A 21,717-nucleotide genomic window follows, 5' to 3' on the forward strand; every position below is an offset into this window, starting at 1 on the left:
AATGACACAGTTGTTGTGGTTAGATCTCTCTATGTGGAAAGTTGACAAACACATTCTTGAGTTTTAAGAAACCACATTTAATTTTGAAATAGCACTACTGACATAGCAGATTTCCAGTGTATTTCTGCTAAGCATATAAGGAAGTTCTTAGGGCTACTGAACAATGCCATCACACTGCCTCACCAGGAATGATGTGATCAAAACGGCTTTCCTGCCATTCACATGACTCTGTAGGTAGATACAATTAATTACTGAATTTTCTTAATTGCTAGCCTACTCCATTAGTGACGATGCAGTGGTGTCAGCAGTTTTAACCATGTTTGGATTTGGGCAGCATTGGGATTGCACCTTGAAATTGATTGCATGCCTATACTTGTAGGTCGTATGCAGTGCATGCATCGCAGGTTGAGATGTGCTGCTTTAAACTTTATTTATTGTTTGCTTGTTAGCATCAATAATGAACCAAACTGCAGAATTATTAAATTCTCTGTGGAGACAGCAGTTATATACTGAATAACTATTCTGGCAAAAGACAACAACCTAAAGTAGAACAGTAGATTGGATGGCACCCGCAAATAAGAAGCTTAAACTTCACTGGGACGTATGAAATCCGTAAAAATAGACTGAAATTTGATGTGATCAGAGATTCAAAGCAAATAATAACTAAGATACCCTTATTCCCTTGTTTTGAAAAACAGTGACTAGATCAATTGTGTATTTTTATTATAATATCAAGTGAGCAGTGCACATAAAGCTGAATTGTTCCCAGTGTAGAAAAGGCAGGATGATTTTTTGGAAGATTTACTAGTGCTTGTTAGTAAAAGACAAATGGTAGCAGGAGACTCCTCTGGTACTGGTAAAACCAAATGGTCTCACCAGCTTCCACTCTTTCAGTAGCTCTTGAATGTTTTGTTGAAGTTGGGCATAACAATTTCCCAAGAATTTAGAGGTATCCGCAAGTAATGTGGTTCACTAAGAAATGCTTTTTCCTCACTTGTAATTATTTTAATAATAAAGAACTGTACTGAGATTCCACGTTAGAAAGATCCATCATCTTGGAATGTTCTTTTTAATTTTCATTCTTTAATAAATTTGAATAGTGCAACAATTGTCTCACAATAAATTTGTTTGTGATACTGGTATGTTGCTGTTCTCTTTGATGAGTTGAGTGTGACATCCTCTATTCAGTAGATCTTGCTTCCCCTTAGGGCTGCTCATATGAACCTGGTTGAAAGTGCAGTAAATTCGGTGGGTTGAAGTCGTATCCGTTTTGGTGGCTCTGGCTAAATTTTGAAATTTATTTATTTGCGTACTCCGACTGAATTCCATAGGAAAGAGGCAGCTGGATACATCTGAAGATCTAGGCTTAAAATAATGCTTATTTGTAATCAAGAATGGCAAAATTGATGCCTTACTTTTCTTAATTTTGTATCTTAATGTGTATCCAATTGATCTAATTTTGACCTTTGCTGCTGATTAATTTTTCCTTTTTTAAAATTTTTTTTCCTTTGGCATTACAGAAAAGCACTGAATCTAGGAATACTTCGAGACCCTGGATCGGAGGTTGAAGACAGACAGTACCAAATAGATCTTCAGTCTATAAACATTGGTACTGCTCACTGGAATCAGTTGAAACCAGAGAAGGAAAATGGAAAAGGAGGGGTTTTGACAGAGAGTGAAAGAAATTCTCAAAATCCAGCACTTGAATGGAACATGGCCAGCAGGTAAGAAGGTTTTTTAATTTATTCTTTTCTAGAATTACATAGCACCAACACTGCGGGTACAATTTGCAGCATATCTGAATCAAATAATTCTGCAATGGTTTTGTTGTACATTACAAACACGTTTCCATGGAGTTTTGTATTCTACATTTGCAATGCACATTACTATTATTGTTACACATCAGTCACTGTCTAGTTATTTGTTTCCATTATAAGCATTGAGTGGCTTACTGTAGATCCGTAAAAGTAATCTCAGAGGCTGAGACTTCAGCTTCCCAGTCTACAAGCAGTGGGCAGGTTTGGATTTATTTTGGGTTTTGGTTTTTTTTAATTTATTTATTTTGTATTTTTACAAAGCTTGAGGAAACCACTGTAGACATTTCTGAGTTAGAGGAGGATAAAGCTGAACTTTTACCGTTGGTTCTGAACTGGTTTTTACACTTCTGCAACTAAAACCAGCTGAGTTTTGAGAATGTGTATTGTATGATACGTGCATGCAAAGCCCCACCCTCTATCTAAACAGGATTGAAAGATAAAGCATTAAAATACACTTGCACGGTATTTTAAATTTTAATGGCTTTTAATAACCAATTTAAAACCTGGATTTTGTATTTGTGAAATTTTGAAAATTTTTCTTTAGCTTTAATATATTTTTTATACTTAAAAATTCATACAGGTTGTTTGAAACTAATTTTTATAGACTGTGTAGCAGTTGAAGTTATCTCTTTAACCTGACTGGAATAATGTCTGATGGCCAAGAGCAGGCTTTCAAAAGTAATTTTGTGGATTTAGAAGCATTTCTGCTAGAAGATGTCTGCCCACACATTTATTCATTTTCATTTAAAAGATCTTTATATCTAATTCATACAAAACCAATACTATTTTATGAAATGCGTGCGTAATTTCATGGTTCTTAAGATAATTGAATCAAGGGATGTGTTCCTAAAAGTGGTACAGAAAAACAGGCAGAATCATAAGGAAAGACAAAAATTGAACTATTGCTGGTTTAATTTTTGAAGAAAGGTGGGAGACATGAGGACTCAAGAGATTTTTCTGAAAGCGTGGCAAGCTGTAGCAGAAGAAGCTACCTGAGGATGGCAGGCAGACTAAGCTTTGTAAGTGTTGTGTTTACGAATCACCAAGAGAGCAAATAAGCTCACTCTGGAGGAGCGTATGCAGGAAAAAGATATGATCAAGAATGAATTCCACTTTATCACTGAAAAACAGCAGGAAAAGCAGATCTAACCAAAATAATGATAAAACCACATGGAGTGACATGAGTACAGATAAAAATTTAAACAGAGTAATGGTATCTGTTCTTAATTTACAGGATCACCTGCTTCTTTCCTGTCTTTTAATAATTTATTTCCTTTTTTTAGCTAATGTAATTCAATAGACAATTTTTCTTTTAAATTCTCAGTCTTGGAAAAAATACATATGACCTTCATGCCTCAATGTTGGGCAGGTTGCCCATGAAGTTCTTTCTCACAGAATAGTGTAGAGCCACTGGCATTTCTTAAAAGATAACATTAATCTCCCAAGGAGAGAGTTGAGCTAACTGAGCAAAACCAGCCACTGAGGAATTGTCTTTACTTTTCCTTCCCATTGGTGACTGGAATCATATTGCCTGCACACTTTTGAGCATTGTGGTTAGTAGATTTGAATAGGAAATTTGGTGGGATTCCTGAACAGCTATTAAGATAAGGGAAACAGCTATTGCAGATAATCTGAGTTCTCTCTTTTTCTTTTTTTTTTTATAACTGCTTGTACATTCTTCTTTTCCTCAGTAAATGTCCAAAATAAACTTTTATTACAATATTTGACAAGCAAGTATGTTTGCTTTGAAATTGCTTTTGAATGAATCTTCTACTTGGGTTTTAATCTCTCTCAGTTGTAATTAGCTTTCCCTTTGTGGTATACAATACAGTATTTTAATTCAGCTTGATTTTTTTTAAAGAGAAACTATGAGTGTTTTCTCATCCTTTTGGCTTAAAATTTTACACATTTACAACAGTTCTTTTTCAGGATGTTTGCATTTTTGCCTTTTAGTTGGCAGTCAGTTTTGCTGCATCTGGGTTTATTTTATGATCTGTGGAAGTGTTGTGCTGAGAACTGGAAGAACCTACATTGAACTCTGCCATCCACTGAGATGTTTCCAGCATGCACCAAGAGGGTGGCTGGGTGGTGTTTTACATTGTGCTTAGTGTTTCCAGGATGAAGTTTATCTTAAGATTTCCTGCAACTGCCACAGAAGCTTTATTCTGTCACCTATTTGTGATACCATTTTCTTTTTTAATTCTTTAAGTTCCTTGGACACGTTTATCCTGGAACATAATGAATTATTTTTACTGAGTTATTTTAGGGTTAATTTCTTTGTTTGGTTTTAATATATTTCTATTTGGTTTTACTTATGGTTTAGGCCCAGTGTTATAGTTTATTAGGTTCACTGGGTTTTAAGATTCTTTTTTGAGATCTGTTTCCATCATTTTTTAATTCTTAGGCGCTGTGTGGTGCAGTATGGAATCCAACCTATATCCATGTATTTCATACAGTTACTTTACAGAAAACTATTTCTATTCCTAAAAGCATTAGTGTAATTTTTTTTAATTAAAGTTCTAAATACTGTGATAGAAGCTATATTGTAATTTAGCCTACTGGGTTGAAATTTGGACTTGTTTTAAAAATTTGCATGAAAACCAAATGATTCTAAATATAACGTCTATGGACATATGAACAGATGTGAAAGCTTGTGACATAACTTATCATTTAAATGCTTTAACAATCTTTACACAGAAAGTCAATCCTTCGCATTTTCCCACCACTTTTTCAGAGTTCAGTGTTTCTAGTACTTAATATCGCATGGGTTTGAATTTTTTTTACTTTTACATTGTAACTTTGAAAGCAAGGATTCCTGCTTTGTGACTAAGTGTTAAATATTTTAACGTTTTTAGTGTAAAATTCTTCAGGGGGGCAGAGGGGGGGCTATTGTGAAGTGCTCGTGTGACGCCTCCTGTGCCCCTGCAGGTCACCTCAAGAAGAATGGGGGCACTGGAGCACTCTGGTAGGGTGGGTGCTGTCCCCTAGAAAAAAACATCCAAATGCTGTACTGTGCTGAGTATGAGGGAATCATAACTCTTTCCATTATGAAATGTTTATACTTCACTGTAGATGTTATAAAAAGCTCCCTAATGGTGTAATATATAAAAAAGAATACTGGAAACAGTCAGACAGCTCTAATAAGGTTATGTACAAATGAAACCTGTCCACATTTATTCCCTTTACCAAACAGCATGTGGGGAACTGGGAGTACTTAACCAAAAGAAGTTTTCTTCATTGAAAACTGCTTTTTCAGCTTGCAGATATCCTCCTCCCTCTCCCTCCTCTCAATGGAAAAAACAACAGCCCTGAAGGAAATAAAGAAATATATCCTCTCTTGAGGCCTCGCCCCCGTCCCTGAACAATCCTTCTACAGCTCCCAGCAGCAACTTCTGCTTCCTGCAGCCTGAATAAACTCTATTTAAAAAAAAATTAATTGACCTTAAAAGCATTATTTCTCTGTGTGGTAATGAATTGAGTGTGGCAATATACTGCGTTACAGTTTTATCCTTGGCATGCCACCATCTGGAACAGCTCTCTGCGACTCTCATTGAGTACGTCAGGGAGCCAGTGATCTGTTGTACAAAACTGAACAAAATACCAGTCTGGCTTTGCAAGGATCCTCAGAAAGGTTTCCTACAGATTTTTCTTTGAATAGTTTTCATTTTCATGCTTTTTGGAAAGTTGAAGTGTAGCTTGCAAAGTTCTAATAAGAAAGACGAGATAAAAGTGATCTGTAGATCCATTTGTAGGGAAATATGGCCATTCCTTATGGATCTTTTAGAATATAATGCATTTATATAATAATACATTTATATTCACTCCTGTATTTTAATTCCTGTACCTATTGTTCCTGAAATCATGGTGTGTTCATATTTTACAAAGCCTTACTCAGTAAGATGGAATATGTTGTTACTCCACAGCAAAGAAATGTTGCATGGCATTTTTAATAAGATGAAAATTAGTTTTACTGAGCCATAATTATATAACAATACCCATTCTGTAAAGCCAGATGTTGTATGTTTGTTCATTGTCTAATTTTGCTCATTAGATAGTCCTCACGATGATGCTGTGTTTCAGTGTCCCACAGTGTGTCTTTGCAACACCTCAGAGAGCTGAAAGGATGTGAACTGTTTTGCCCACTGGGAGCTGGAGCTTTCAGGCATGATGGTGTTACTAGTAGTTAGATATCCTAGTACATTTGTGAGTCAGTGATTAACTTATTTATGCAACTACATGGGAAACCTGCAAGTCAAAGTTCTAAGTTAGCATGCTAACCAACGTAACATCTTTAGTTTTGCATGCCTCGCACTACTAGAGAAGCGTTTGATTTTGTGACCTATGCCACACTAATCATAGAATCATAGAATAGTTAGGTTGGAAAGGACCGTAAGATCATCAAGTTCCAACCCCTCTGCCATGCGCAGGGACACCTCGCTGTAAACCATATCACCCAAGGCCTTGTCCAGCGTGGCCTTGAACACTGCCAGGGATGGAGCATTCACAACCTCCTTGGGCAACCTATTCCAGTGCCTCACCACCCTAACAGGAAAGAATTTCCTCCTTATATCCAATCTAAATTTCCCCTATTTAAGTTTTAACCCATTACCCTTTGTCCTATCACTACAGTCCCTAATGAAGAGTCCCTCCCCAGCATCCCTATAGGCCCCCTTCAGATACTGGAAGGCTGCTATGAGGTCTCCACGCAGCTTTCTCTTCTCCAGGCTGAACAGCCCCAACTTTCTCAGCCTGTCTTCATATGGGAGGTGCTCCAGTCCCCTGATCATCCTCGTGGACCTCCTCTGGACTTGTTCCAACAGATCCATGTCCTTTTTATGTTGAAGACACCAGAACTGCACACAATACTCCAAGTGAGGTCTCACGAGAGCAGAATAAAGGGGCAGGATCACCTCCTTCGACCTGCTGGTCGCACTCCTTTTGATGCAGCCCAGGACACGGTTGGCTTTCTGGTTGCAAGCACACACTGCTGGCTCATGTTCGTTTTCTCATTGACCAACACCCCAAAGTCCTTTCCTGCAGGGCTGCTCTGAATCTCTTCTCTGCCCAGCCTGTAGCTGTGTCTGGGATTGCTCCGACCCAGGTGTAGGACCTTGCACTTGTCGTGGTTAAACTTCATGAGGTTGGCATCAGCCCACCTCACAAGCGTGTCAAGGTCCCTCTGGATGGCATTCCTTCCCTCCAGTGTATCAATCGAACCACACGGCTTGGTGTCATCAGCAAACTTGCTGAGGGTGCACTCAGTCCCACTGTCCATGTCAGCGATGAAGATGTTAAACAAGACCGGACCCAACACTGATCCCTGAGGGACACCACTCGTAACTGGTCTCCAGCCAGACATAGAGCCATTGACCACAACTCTTTCTGTGCAGCCGTCCAACCAGTTCTTTATCCACTGAGTAGTCCATTCATCAAATTGATGTCCCTCCAACTTAGAGACAAGGATGTCGTGTGGGACAGTGTCGAACGCTTTGCACAAATCCAGGTAGATGACATCAACTGTTCTACCCCTGTCCATCAGTTCAGTAGCACCATCATAAAAAGCCACGAAATTGGTCAGGCGGGGGGGGTTACCTTTCTATGTTACAGTATTCTTTGTGAGGATGTATCTCTCTGTAGACAGTAAACTTACATGATATAAATGAGCTACTTATGGTCATTCATGAACTGAATGTAGGAGTTGCTTCCTGTGTGTATTTTTTAAGTATAAAAGGGCTTAAACTCTAGATTCAGTAAGGTATTATTAATTAATAAAAATATAATTAAGAAGAATGCTTAATTTCCAGGTTTCACATCTAGGTTATGTTTAGCTCTTACTGGCCAGTATTTTCTGTTTGTTTTGATTATGTTTTTTCCACATGAGAAGGCCAAGTTATAGTCCTTCTTGTGCATTTTCACAGCTTATCCAGCCTCACATCATCATGTCTCTTAATTAGTGCAACATCATCTTTTTGGCAGTACTTCCTGCTCATATAACTTAAACGTGCTTCTGAGAGGATGTAATTAAATGCTGATGATTTGATTTGATGTAATCAAATGTTGTTGCTTTGATTACAAGATTCTATTATTCACTTTTTTCCTCTCTTCTTTCCACAACATTTTTTTGTCATATTAATTATTACATATGTCTTTGCTTTCAAGGTACTTCCGGACTCCTGTTATCTATACGCTTCCATTTACATGTCTTCTCACATTTATTTTGACACATCTATGCTCACTGCTCATCAGACCTCATCATACCAGTTACCAGGGCTGCCACATTTCATTTTCAAAGAATCACTTTCTTGCTTACACCTAGGCTAACCTGTATGTTATAAAAGCATTTCCTGTGAACATTCACAAAGTTATTGCAATGTCTTCTTCAAAATCCTTCCAAAAAATTTATTTCTACTGTACTGTAATATAAAAACTCATAAGACAGCTTTCAATTTGCCACTGTACACATATTATTACCTATGGTGCTGTTAGTTGTTCCCTTGTAGTTCCCTGAATGTGAGCATTTTTTTTCTTATACTTAAATTGTAAGCCTTTGAGGACAAAGACCATTTTTGTCCCATGCTTTTATAGTCTGGATCTGTGCTTCATAACCAGAGTTCATGTGATCATGCAGATATAGCCCAAATTCAGCACTGAGTAAAAGGCACTTCCAGGCCTGATCACAACTGCTTTGCTGCCTTGTTGCTTTCTGTTAGCATATGGTCTTTCAAATGTGCTGTTCTTTTAAGTATAGATGATCAAGTGCTTTAACATCTCTAAAAGTACTAGCTTTTCCTTTTTTTTTCCAAGACAAATATATAACAGATGCATAAATGAACCATGGAATGAATGTGCTGCAGACATAGAGCCATCATTACGCTCTTCACAATCAAGTTTTTTCATAAGCTCATGTGGCGTACACCTGTGTTAAGTTAATGGTGCACTTAGGTGCAGTGTGGAAGACTTAATAATTCAAAGTGGAATTTGTTTCTTTGTTCCTTTTGTGCTCTTTCTCATATCCTCCCCATTCATTATTTACCGTGCTCTGTTTGCCTTCTGTTTGTACTTACAGTTATTTTGCTAATACTTGATTTGGCTGAACTTCAAATTCACCAACTAGAAATATGAAAGCAGGACAGGGATAACACATAGGATGATAAAAAAAAATAAACCAGCAAGCAATCTATATTACGGAAAATGTGCCTTAATATTCACTGTACTGAATATCTACTAGAATAACATTTGAAAATTAATAAATGAGAATATATATGAGCTGAAAAATAATTTAAACAATGATTGAACAGAGCTAATTGTACATTTGGGGTTTAATGAGTAACTTGCTACTACAGCTGTTTTGTATATTACAATCATACTTACTAGCATTTTTATGCCCCTTCAAGTAGAGGTTTCCTAATGTATAGTTGTGTGTTCTTTCATAAAATAGTTCTACTACTTAGTTCTTTCATTTTCCTCAAAAACAAAAGCATTTCTTTCTCATCCAATTGAAAAGGGGAAATAGGAATTGGATAGAAAGCCATCTGGTTTAAATTTAAACTGAAGGTGATGGCAGGGAGAGAAACATTTGTAGAACTTGCAAAATCTAAGGCCATTTTCTCAGTTGAAGGTGTACACTAACCACTAATGGCTCTGCTTTTTTAATTTGGGGATCTAATTGGACTAATCTTGCTTTAAGAAGCATTGTTAAAGGTCAGCAGAACTACAGCTGACCAGGAAGGTAAAGCTTTTAATGTAAGATAGTAAGTTTCTCAAGCTCAGTAATTGGCTTGCTCTTAAGCATGCTGCATACTACATACAGTAGCTTGCAGCCTGCCCAGCAGTGTTTGTGAAGGTCATTTGAAGCGCAAGTTTATTAGGCTTGTGCTCAGTAATTACTAGCTCTGTGCCCTATAGCATCTGCTGTTAACTTCTGTATGCTGTTGCCCTTAATGAATTGAAAAGGCTTCAGGCCTACCCACGTCTGATAGTTCATAATCCTTATAGATTACCATGCTTTCTACCTGTTTTGAGGACACTTATGCAAATTGTTAGTAGAATTTGGAACATCAAAATAGTCTAAGCAATAAATTGTCATCTATGGATTTTGAATCTTTTGAAGGTGACAACATTACAGTCATGTTATGATACCTATTGGATTTATTTTTAGCCTAAGTTTTGGCCTACAAACCATCATCATTTGAGCTTGTTTACTTTTCAACAGAATCCATTTCAGAACCATTACCTTTACTAGACTGTATATATCAATACCAGTCTTAATCAAGAGATTTAATTACCTATTCCACATGCAGTCCAGAGCTTTCTGCATAGACAGGCATACAGCCATATTGTTTAATGACATTAACAAGGATAACTCTAGATGATGGTAGAGACTAATTGTCTAATTGCACAGTATGTGCACCTGGCTCACTTGTGCGATTTATGCTGAAGTCCAAACCACCATGTGTCCACTACTGGCGATAGATAAAAGGAAATACAGGGATACCTAACTGACATGCAGATATATCTGAAAAATTCTGCATAGATACATATTTTTTCTTCTATATGGCAGTGTAGTTTGGTCTTTTCTTTTATACCGTGATAGATATCTGCATAATTTAGTGTATACTTTTAGCTCGCGTTGTTTCACAGTTCATGACTTTCTATCTTGTAAGCATAGGAAAACTTACCATGGACTAAAACTTCTTAGAGTTTTTTAGAGTCCTCCTTGGTGAAATGCAGATATTTAGCATTTCTATAAATGATGTTAGCTGAAAAGAATTACCTATTTTGATAGAAGGGTTCTCCCAGAAATTTGAACTGTATCCTCTTTTAGGGCTGAACACCATCTTGATCTCATTACATTATTTTTTTTTCCCTGATCAGAGGCTCTCAGATGGCATTTTGTGGCAATAGTTTATTTGACCTGACCCAGAAGATTCTGGCTATTTGGAATGTGTTGTCATAAGCTATTAGTGATCCATCTACAACAGAGTTGTGCCTCTAGGCTTAGCATTTGGTTAAAAGGAAAAAAAGAGAAAGAAAAAGAAAGGAAAAAAAGCCAAACACCCAGCTGGAAAATAAATGTAATTATCAAGTTGAATGTGCGAATATTATTGGCAAGGAAATGGCGATATTTAGATTGAAAGGTATCAACAAAGAAAAAACAATGACAGAAGCACTGAAGATGACTGACATGTCTCAATTTTCAAGGCATTTTAAACAGTGGCCAATATTTACTATAAATTTAATGTGTGAACCCCTGAGTTTCGTGGGATTTGCTAGTTTAATATTTCATGTCTTTGATTTTTGTGTCAGTTATGTTTTTGCATGCAGAATATTTTCACCACAGACTTTGAAAACCATGAATTCAGATATTGTACAGACTTAAGGGCAGCATTTTATGAAATGAAGGGCATGAACAGACAAGTTTGAAAAATGCTGATAATAAAGTTTGTATCTTTGTGCAAATGATGCATATAGTTCTTTACACAGTAGAAGAAGCAGTGTCAAACTTGTCTGCCTGGAGATGTGTTGAAGAGTCAAATATTTAGACATACTTTTTCTGTGAAATGAAGATAGAATTCTGCCTGCAAGATAGGAATTAACATGATTTATAATGAAGATGATGTTTAATGCATGTTGAGGAAGCAATCAAGTGCCAAACTGGTGCTGAAGCAGTTTGGTACCTATGCTGAATGTAAAGAAGAATGTAAGAAGCTTTTCCCCCTCAACAATATATAATGTATAATCATCTTTTGTTTGTTTGTTTTATTAGCATAAGGCGGCATCAGGAAAGGAGAGCAATTTTGACTCCAATTCTAACAGATTTCACAGTTCGAATAACAGCAGCTCCTGCAATTATTTTTACAAAAATTGATGCTGCAGAGAATTTACACCAAGAGGTTAGTACAAAGCATGAACAGAAAAAGCATAACTTTTAATATATTGATAATCTTAATTTTACTGTTCTACCATTTGCAGTGTCCCAGTGTGTTTTCAAATACAGAGATCACCCTGGCAATAGGGGGAGGGGTAAGAGTGTTAGTAACTAACTGAAATGTTTGTTCTCTACTGGAGAAAGAATTTGTGTATAGTATTTGATATTCAAGGCAGCCTGTCTAGAGGTAGATAAGCCTGTTTGCAAATCGGCAAATGGCAATCCTTTAATTATTTCCAGCAGTATTTTAAAAGGATTTGTGATGGAAAGGTTTGAGAAGAGGTGCTGTTACGAAACATTGTATTCAGTGTAGTCTCAAAGAAGCCTGGAGAAGCAATCTGTACGGTATCTGTAAGAAGAAAGTTGAGTTGAGTTTCTTTAGCCAGATTTTCAAGCCCACAGATTGCCACAAAGCATCTACTCCCAACCATTACTGTGGACACTTCATGGTACTCCAGATTTAGCAATCACCATTACCAGTCTGTGGGTCAGCTTGTTAGTGATTAGTCTGTGAATCATATTACAGACAAAAGGTATTGGCTCACTTTTTGGCATTACTTTGTAGCTCAAGAATTTAAAAGATTTTATTTAGGGGAAATACCAGAGAGATTTTGTCTGTTCACAAGAAGTATTTCTTGTAACAGCTGCCTCCTGGGAAGAGCAAAACTGGTACAGGAGTTTGAAAGGTATTAGGTATGTATTGTAATGTAAAATAGGTGTACATTGTTGGAAAATAATAGCTAATGGGTATAGAAAGAAAAAATGACAGCTTTGTATTGTGTGTAAAGGGTCATCCCAAGGGCAGATGGAAAGTTATTTCATGTAAAAATGAAATAGAAAGCTTACGGGGTAACTAGGATGCATAGAAGTTATTTTAAAAAATAATCTCTGAGTTTTACTAATCCTTATGTTGAAGAATTTCGGTGTTTTCTGTACATATATTCTTCTTGTTACCTGTTCCCAGGATGATGTTCCCTGATGGAGAGGTCTAGTTTAGATTATGAAAAGCTTGAAATTATGCAACCTTCTGATGAGAACAGGCAGTATTTCTACTTATTAAGCAATCCTTCTGCATTGGTTCTGGTTTTCATCTCTCTATCGCTTGCCAGCTGTGGTGAAAAGCTTGTTTTGTACTAGATAACACCAGTAAAACGGTGACCATCCAGCTAGCTTTGCCAAGGTTTTAATAACGGCTTTACAGGCAAGAAGAAATCAATTAGCTTGGTTATCAGTGAGTTCCAACACAGGATTTCATTACACATTGAGCAAATTTTATGTTTAAAAAAATATCCTTTTCTTGAAAGTAAAGGACAGTAGGAGTTATTGCCAAGGAAGTGTAAAACAAAATCTGACAGTCCACTGTTTGGTACTGCCAAGAGATGGAAACAAGACCTCACACATTAGATGATTTCTTGCAAAATTTGTCTTAATAGTTATACTGCTTAAAGCAAAGGAAAGAATAAGGTGCATCCATTTTTAGAAGCCAGAGACAGTACTTTCTCCTGAAAAGACCAAATTAATACTGTGTTATATGTAGTATTAATTTGTCATAGTAAGTCAATCTTGAAGCATTGACTACAACAGAGAATCACAATATGGTTACATGGAAGCTGAAAATGATTTCCAGAATGGCTGTTATTTTGTTTTTTCCCTTGATTTCTCAACAGGAAATTTTGGTGTGCGGTCATTCTTTGGAGGTAAATGTAACAACAAACCTGGATTTCTTCCTCAATGTAGCTCAAGTACAACTTCTTCAGCAGCTGGTACAAGCCAATATAGTTGGACTGGAACCTTCCAGTAGTACCACTGAGGTAGGTTTTTTTTCTGGTTTGCTCTTGGGCTTTTTAGAGTACCACAACTCAGGTGTTTGCATCATGTAGGTAAAATTATAAAGGTAAATGAAATACAAGTTTTGTTATTGCTTCTTTGGTCAGCTTTAAAATGCAATCTGAGTATTCTGACAACAGGATGAGTGATATTTTAACAAGAATATTATTCAGTACATTAGACTAAGGTGGTTCTACAACATCTTATGAATAGAATTATGTAAACAATGAAGGAAATCAGTTTTGAGCTAGGTTTTTGAGGCTGTTTGGTGTTTAACTGTTATTGAAGCTTCAGCATCATCTTGTAAGTTCACATACTACACTGTACTTCACAAAAGTCAGTAAACTATAAAAATTTCTCTGTGTGTACTCACATTAACTGTCTTCACTCAAGTCCCTAATATTCAGTCCACCTCTGAATATTCTTATACTTGTCCTGAGAATGGGGGTGTGTACATCATGAAGGGTCCTTTATCATCTGAACAGTTAATGTCTCCCTTTTTTCTGGAGTCTTACTGTGTTCAGAAAGTATATTTTGAATTTGTCATTTTTTATCAGGAAATTGATACCTCAGTTTGCATTGAAGACCAGTCTCCAACTGTGACAGATTTTAAATTAAATTATTAATTTCAATTGTTACTTTAAATTATTAAACTTCTGCACTGATACAAAAAAAGAAACAAGAAAAGAAAGTTAAAACTTTCCCCTAAGAAAAAAAAAGTGTATTTCTTCAAAACCAAGGATCTAGTCAGGCTGACAGTATCTTTAAGACAATAGAAGTTAATGGATGACAAGACATTAGTTCCAGTGGAATAGCTGTTGGACCATTGAGAAATCTTCATAAATAAGAACAAGAGCTAAAGAGAGAGTTAAAGAGAAATACGCAATCAACTGTTCCTTTCAAAGAATCTGGCTAATGGGAGACCTGAAAAAACTTTTCTTCTTCTTTTCCTGAATCTCTCAGATTTAGCATTCATGTGAATCTGGGTGGAAGCGAGGAATGCTCTAGATCAGCCAAACTACTTATATTCCTCTCTCCTCATCCTGTCAAAATCCCCAAAGTTGTTTATATCTGCTAATTTAGGCATCACATCACCCCCTGCTCCTTTATCCCTTCCCAAGGAGAGAGAGAAATAAAAGGTATTTTATTAACATGTGAAGGCATGAAAGATGCAGAAAAATGCTGTGTATCTTTCTTTTCCTTGAATACTTCACAGACACAGGGCCTCTTTTGGAGATGAACATTATAAATAAGTATATATGGGAATATCTTCAATAAATAATTTGTGGAGCACTGTTTTCCTGTTTTCTGTGGAATGGGTGGAATCAGAATATTTAAATGGTGCCAAGAATTTTAATTTTGAGTTGGCGCTGTGCAGAAGTGCTGCATGACTGATTTGACTGTGTAAGCTTAAAAGCAATTTGCTACGTGTTTTCAGACAGGTTTTTTGCTGACTACATCCAAGATGCCTATTTGTTCTTCATTGATATCTCACTTAAATTATTGAGGTCACCTGTAATGAGTAATGGAATATTTCTTGTTCAAGGCGGTGGCTTCTCTTAAATAATTTATAAAATTTAATCTTGATTTACTATACTGAAAACACAAAATCCATTAGTCGGTTACTTTTTGTCCAGTTCTTCAGTGTTCTGTAGTCTTTTATGCCTATATGAAACCATCCGCCCTCTGATACATGCACATTTATTATTATCCTCATGTTTCTCCTTTAGTTAGCAGAGGGAAGCATAATACAGTGATTGTATCCTGCTGTTTTCACATCTCAGTGAGTGAAGTCTGAAGCCTCCATGTGGCTATTTGTACTTCACACCCACTAATTATTTCATAGCAAGAATCGAAGCATATTTTAGGCTACAAGATGCCTCTGGACACCATTCTTTTGCTAAGAACACTAACATCTAAAGCTAGATGAGCTTTTCAGTGTATCGTTCCATCAAGTCTTTCTGTATCCCCAAGGAAGAAGGTTGTCCCATACATCTTGATAGTTGTCCTGTGATTAACTACCCTCTCTTCTGTCACATTTTTTGTATTTATATCCATTCAGAGTTTTGCTCAGCACAAATTCTATCCATTGCATCTCAACATTTCACTATACATCTCCAAAAACAGCTGGCTCCATTTTTGTAACCTTGCTTAGCTGACAGTAAACAGCGATACTCCACCACCATGCTTAGCCTTCTCTCTTTCCATCTGAACAAACCACCTACCTATTTAAATCCTGTGCTTTAACCAGTAACTGTCTTGATCCTCTGCTCGCTCAGGTTTATTGTCAGTCTTCTTCTGTTGAGCTCAGTTAGAGACAGTACTCTAGTTGTGGACTCACAAGTATCTAATAAAAGGTAAAAATGTCACCTCTGATCTGCTGGCTTTGCTGTTGTTAATGCTGCCCAGTAAGTGCTTAGCCTTCAACTCTACAGGGGCATGCTGCTGTCACATGTTCAATTTGTTGTCCACCGGAACCCTTGGATTGTTTTTTGCAACGCTACTCTGTAGCAGCTGACATTCAGCTTGTATTAGTTTTGGGATTTTTCCATGTCAGGTTCAGGTCTTTGCGTTTTGACTTTCATGAGGTTTCTGTTAAACCATTCCTTCATTATGTCGCTGTCCCTCTGAATGACAACGCTACCCCTCACTGATCAACATCTCCCTCCAGTTTGGTGTCATCTATGAGCTTTCTTGGGGTACGTTTTGTGTCATTGCTAAAGTCTTTAATAAAGATGTTAAACTGGATCAAACCTTGAGGAATGTCACTCTATGACTAGAGTTCAGCTACTCTTTGGGACAGTCACCATTAGTCTCTGATTTTAGCAATCCAGTTTGGTTTTTACACACTTTGTCATCTACCCATTCAGTTCACACTGGGTGCAAGGCTGCTGTGGAAAACTCTGTCCAAAGTTTCCTACGGTCAAAGCAAAGGGCATCCCGATTCAATCATTATAGGAGGCAGTTAGATGGTGGGAAGGCATTATTTGCCTTTTGGTAGATATATGTTATTTGTTCCCCAAAGCTTTTTTGCCCTTAAAGTGCCTGGCTCTCGAGTAGTTCCCTAAATCCTCCTCCGTGCTCTTATTTGAAGATAGGCATGACATTTACTGTTTTCCAGATATCAAAGGCTGTCCCAGACAGCATGTCCTTTCACACATTATAAGGAAAACCCCAGCAGTGGCACTACCCAGTTCATCAAACACCTTTGGATGCGTTATGTCTAATATTTTAAGAGAAAAATTGAGCTGAAGTTATCCACCCTCCAAAGGCTTTACTAAGGTGTTGCAAATTACCTAGGCTGTTGTGCAGATCATAGTGATACATAGAACCTGTGCTGTTTCTCCTGCTGTAGTGTTCATTGTGCAGTTGCATTCAACACAGTCTTATTCAGCAGGCCAATTCATAGAAAACAGATTTCCCTCCTACCCACAGCGCCTATTTTCTTTGCAGATTTAGAGCTTCTTGTTTGTAGTGTTTGAGGATTTTCACCAGTATTTCTATTAGATGCTTAAGCATGATTAACGGAAGAGTAGGAAGAAACTGTATTCCCCATGGGAAAGTACAAAATAAAATGGAGAAACCGAGTAAGTTTAATTTCCAAATCAGAATGTATGAAACCTGTTTTCCAAACCTACCCTAGGATAGCATGGCAGTGATTTTTTATTTTTGTTTTTCCTTTTTTTTGAAGTTGAAAGGAATAGAACATTTTTTAATAAATATTATATTGGTACATTACACCACTGAACTGTGTTTGCAGTAAGTACTTACTCAGTTATTTTCAAGGGTATTCAGAACCTATGCCTATTACATACAGTGCTTCTCATAAGGGACTTTAGGAATGAATGAGTAACTACACAATAAATGGAAGTATGTAAAAATGGTGTACATGGGCATTCTCTAAATAGGAAAGAGGATAAATGAATGCCTTGAATTTCTTGAGATATCTGACCATAAGTGAAATTAGTTTTTTGATTGTCCTGTTTTGTCTGCTACAATAATAAGATTGAAATAGGTTCTTGTTAAAGATTTTGTAGAGTATTTGTCAGAAAGTGTACTTTTATGCTGAAATGAACTGTAACAGAAGCTGTAGGATTCAAGTTGCTTAAATGGAGGAAGAGAACAAGAATGGAACTTTTTCACGGTTTTTTAATGCATTAGTGCCACTTTAAAGGCACTGCAGATGAAATACTGAAAAATCTCTTAGAAATGCATTTGAATTTTTATAGATCTGACTACCGAAAGTTACCAGAAATTCCTGTTTCTGAAGGAGCGCAGCTAATGAAAATTCCACATTGCTAGTAGGGACTTAGCCTTTTTAAAGAAAAAAAAAAAAAAAAAGGCAAAACCGAGCATATGGAATACACAGTCATTGTTCAGACTTAGTGGAAGGCTTTAGTGCAATTTAAGGTGTGAGCACCAGGGTTGAGAGACAAAAGGAAAGTTAGGTTGGAACTCAGGTTATGAATGGAATTTTGTATGACAGTGATTTAAGGCAATGAGTGTATTTGCTTGGCTTTCCTTTAGGCACTCCTGTTATTACTGATTAAGATAATAATCTAGATTGTGTAAATCTCCTGCAGGCAAGAGATGTTCAGCCACATTTCAAGATGTGGTGAGACCTGTTTTCAGGAAGCCATTTTTACGGTATGAGGTCTTATTTAAAGGAAAAGTCAGTAGTGATGAATTGTTTATTCATCTCTTATTTATTTCCTGGTTGTGTCTGTTCAAACACTGTTATGGATATGTGTAAAGTTATGATTGATTTGCTTTTTAGCATACAAAGCTTAAGATAGGATGGAATAATGGAATAATTTAGGTCAGTAGGGACTGAACAGAGTTCGTATACTCCAGCCCCTGCATACAGCACACCTAATTACATCAAGTTGCTCTAGGGCTTAAGTCAAGTCTTAAATACCTTCAAAGATGGAAATCACAGAATCTCCCTGGACACTAGTTGACCACCCAAATGTGGGGGTTTTTTTTAATAAATCCTAATATATAATTGGAGTTTCTTGTGTTCTTTCTTGTGTCCATTGCTTCTCGTCCTATTACTGGGCATCTCTGAGAAGAGTGGCACCATCTTCTCTATGGACTACAATCAGGTAGTTGTACACATGCCCATTTATGCCATCTGATTAAACTTTTTGGCATCATCTGATATTGCTGTCTTAATTTTGTAGCCATCTTGGTTGCCTCCGATACTTTCCTTCTACTGTGAGGACCAAAACTGAGCACAGTATTCCAAATGTGATTTCATGAGTGCTGAATAAAGGTCAATAATCACTTCCCTCAATCTACTCACCACGTTTCTGTGGATACCATAGAAAATACTGATGGCCACCTTTACTGCCCATGCACATCACTTGCTTATGTCCACCAGGACTGCTCTGCAGCAGCTTCTGTCATTGCTGAGGTTCTTCCTTCTCGCATAGAGGACTTCATATTTCTCTCGTTTAACATCCAAAGGTTCCTGTTTGGCTCATTCTTCTACCCTGTCTAGGTCCCTGTGGATAGCATCCCTGCTCTTGCACATACACACTGCTTCCCATTAATCAATACCCTCTGAAATCAGTCATTTGTCTAATTTTCATCTGTCAGTTCACCCACCCAGACTGAAATGTCCAAATATAGGTTCAAGAATTTTGCAGAAGTATTAAAAGCCTTGCTTTTAGATTTCTGCTGTTCTACCCATGTCCACAGATCCAGACACTTTATCATAGATGGTAATCAGGTAATCTGATAGATACCTTCTTCGTGGGTTCTGAGGAAGGGCAAAGCATATCAGAAGCTTTGTTTTGTTCATCTTAGCTTTGTCACTTAGCTGTGTTCATCTTTTTTGGCACTTAGGAATGCTTTGTATTTTTTCAGATCAAATAATTTCTGCTGCTGGTTGTAAATGTCCAACTATGAATATATAAAGCTTGACTCCTTTTCTGCTTGTCTCTAGCACTCCTCCTGTAGGCTCCCTGCTGATCCTTTCTCTACCAAGGTGAGCACTCAAGGGTTCCAACTATGTGAGCTGATGATAGCTCTTCCATCAAGCAGCCCTTTGAAGCTAACCAATATTCCAAAGATAACAAAATATTTAGGGATTCTGCTTATGATTTGTGGGGTAGGTGGTGGATTGTAAGAGTCAAATGCATGCACCTTGGCTGCAAGATTAATGTTTTGGATCTGCGAAGCCACAAATATTTAAGAAGTGCAAACATCAAGGCTGCAGTAGAATCATCTAGACTTGTGTAGACGATTACAGAGATATACAAGTAAGTAAATAATTAAAAATGAAAGGAAACATTATTCAAGTCTGGATGTTAGGAAGAGTCTTATTTGGTGTAGAACACTGCTGAGGGACCTGACAAGAAGATGTTGGCATCCTTTCACTGATTTTTCTGTCAGAAGTCTGAGTATCTGCTGTCATTTTATAATTGAATTGGTTCTAATGTTATAATCTCCAACTAACCATAACAACACCCTATCAGTTTTTAATCTATGTGATTTTGAGTTCAGTAAACCCTATTAATCTGTCTTGGATTTAAAAAAATAAGCCACAGTTAAAATGGCAAAAAATTAGTGAATTCCATTCTCTAAAGCCTAAAAATCATCAAGCAGGTAAATCTCTTTTTATTAGATACAGAGGAACTTTGGTGTATTAAGACTACCTGGGGCATGTTGTTTTACCAATAGTAATAAATTTTGTTATTCATTAATATCAAGTAGTCATCATATTAAGTCTACTTTAAAACCAACCATATATAAAGAATATCTCATGACTAATTTTGAAACCAGTGTTTTCAAGCAAGTTAAATCTTGGGCAGGAATGAACCACATATTAGGAAAGCCAGAGATGGGGATGCTCTTTGTTCCGTGTATATATTCTAGTATACCACAGTAAAATACCCACCCTTAAGTGATGAAGCAAATGTAACGTTCTTTCCTTTTCCCAGTCTTCTGACTCTCTTCCTGCTACCTCTTTCTTCTTGGTCTCCCACCATCTATTGTAATCTTTTCTTTGTGCAGAGTCACTCTGGTTTAGAAATTATGTAATAAAAGCAAGAATAAATGTGGTTTTGTGTCTTCTGAAATTATTTGAAGACTTGTCTTTTTCCTCACACAACAAGAAAAATTCTTTAGAATGTCATGGTACCTTCTGCTGTTGGGTGGGGATTTGTTTGTCTGTGTGTTTGTTAACTTTAAAGAAAACGGGTAATAAAGAAACAGATCTGGTGCTTGATAGTTACAGTTGCAGATTCGCTTTTGTTCAGAATTCCCAAAATTTCAATTTATTTTTCTTTAAAATCTGTTGGGTTTTTTCTGTATTATCTTTTGGAAGGGATGGCGTGCTTACTCCTTTCACTGCTTTTGTCCCATATTATCCAGTTTTTTTGTTAATTCTAGAAAGCACCATTACAAATTTACAACTTGGTGGTCTTCTTTGCTTAAGTACCTGAAATTTTCACAAGTACTTCCTGTGACAGATTCATCAATATTTTTGAATTTGTTGCCCAGAATGTAGATAGGGATTAATAGAAAGATTTCAGACCCAGTACTAGGTAAATATGATTGACATGCCTAGATAAATATAGTTCATATTTGCGCATGGTATAGTAATGGCCATAGTGACTTGAACTGAGGGTCATTTATTTAGCCCTATATTATCATATGAATTGAAAACAATATAAGAATAGATGCATTAATTATGCATCCCTACAATATTTTCCCAGCTGTAATGTAGTATTTGCAGCTCAGGCACTTGCAGAGATAGTGGTGATGTCTGTGTACCTGATAGTCTTCAGTGGGTTTTTTTGTCATGGATTTCTTCGGTTGCCCTTGAAATGAACTACAGAGAACCAGCAGGTTTCTCAGCACCTCCTCTCTCTGTTGTATCTGATTGGGGCTTATGCCTAGAAAGCTTTTTCTTCAGTTATTTAGTCTGTTTTGTTGGAAAGCAAGCAATCTTTAATGGTATAGTTGAACAGCTGAAGAGATTGTGGCTCTTCAACAGGAGGAGTTGAACAGTTTGTTCTTTATTTTTAAAGGAAAGAAATGAAATATTTTTTATGCAAGCTAACTTAATGTAATTAAAAAAAAATAATTGCAATGACATTTCTGAATATTCTTGCCTGTATTGTTTTAAGTTGAATC

The 21,717-nt window shown here is 36.8% G+C and overlaps 1 protein-coding gene across 10 annotated transcripts in view; it reads left to right on the top strand.

Annotated features, from left to right (window-relative positions):
- VPS13B (vacuolar protein sorting 13 homolog B) overlaps positions 1-21,717 on the top strand; it is a 436,747-nt gene that overhangs the window by 269,458 nt on the left and 145,572 nt on the right. For all 10 annotated transcript variants that reach the window (XM_061373228.1, XM_061373222.1, XM_061373223.1 and 7 more), the window contains 3 exons: positions 1,521-1,724; positions 11,584-11,710; positions 13,413-13,556. In XM_061373228.1, the coding sequence (XP_061229212.1) occupies positions 1,521-1,724; positions 11,584-11,710; positions 13,413-13,556 (475 nt within the window). The remainder of the gene's footprint in view (positions 1-1,520; positions 1,725-11,583; positions 11,711-13,412; positions 13,557-21,717) is intronic.

The sequence above is a fragment of the Neopsephotus bourkii genome, unplaced genomic scaffold (genome assembly GCF_033783945.1).
Source record: "Neopsephotus bourkii isolate Nb327-2 ecotype Australia unplaced genomic scaffold, CSIRO-AGI_Nbou_v1 NB_1630, whole genome shotgun sequence".
Taxonomy (NCBI): domain Eukaryota; kingdom Metazoa; phylum Chordata; class Aves; order Psittaciformes; family Psittacidae; genus Neopsephotus; species Neopsephotus bourkii.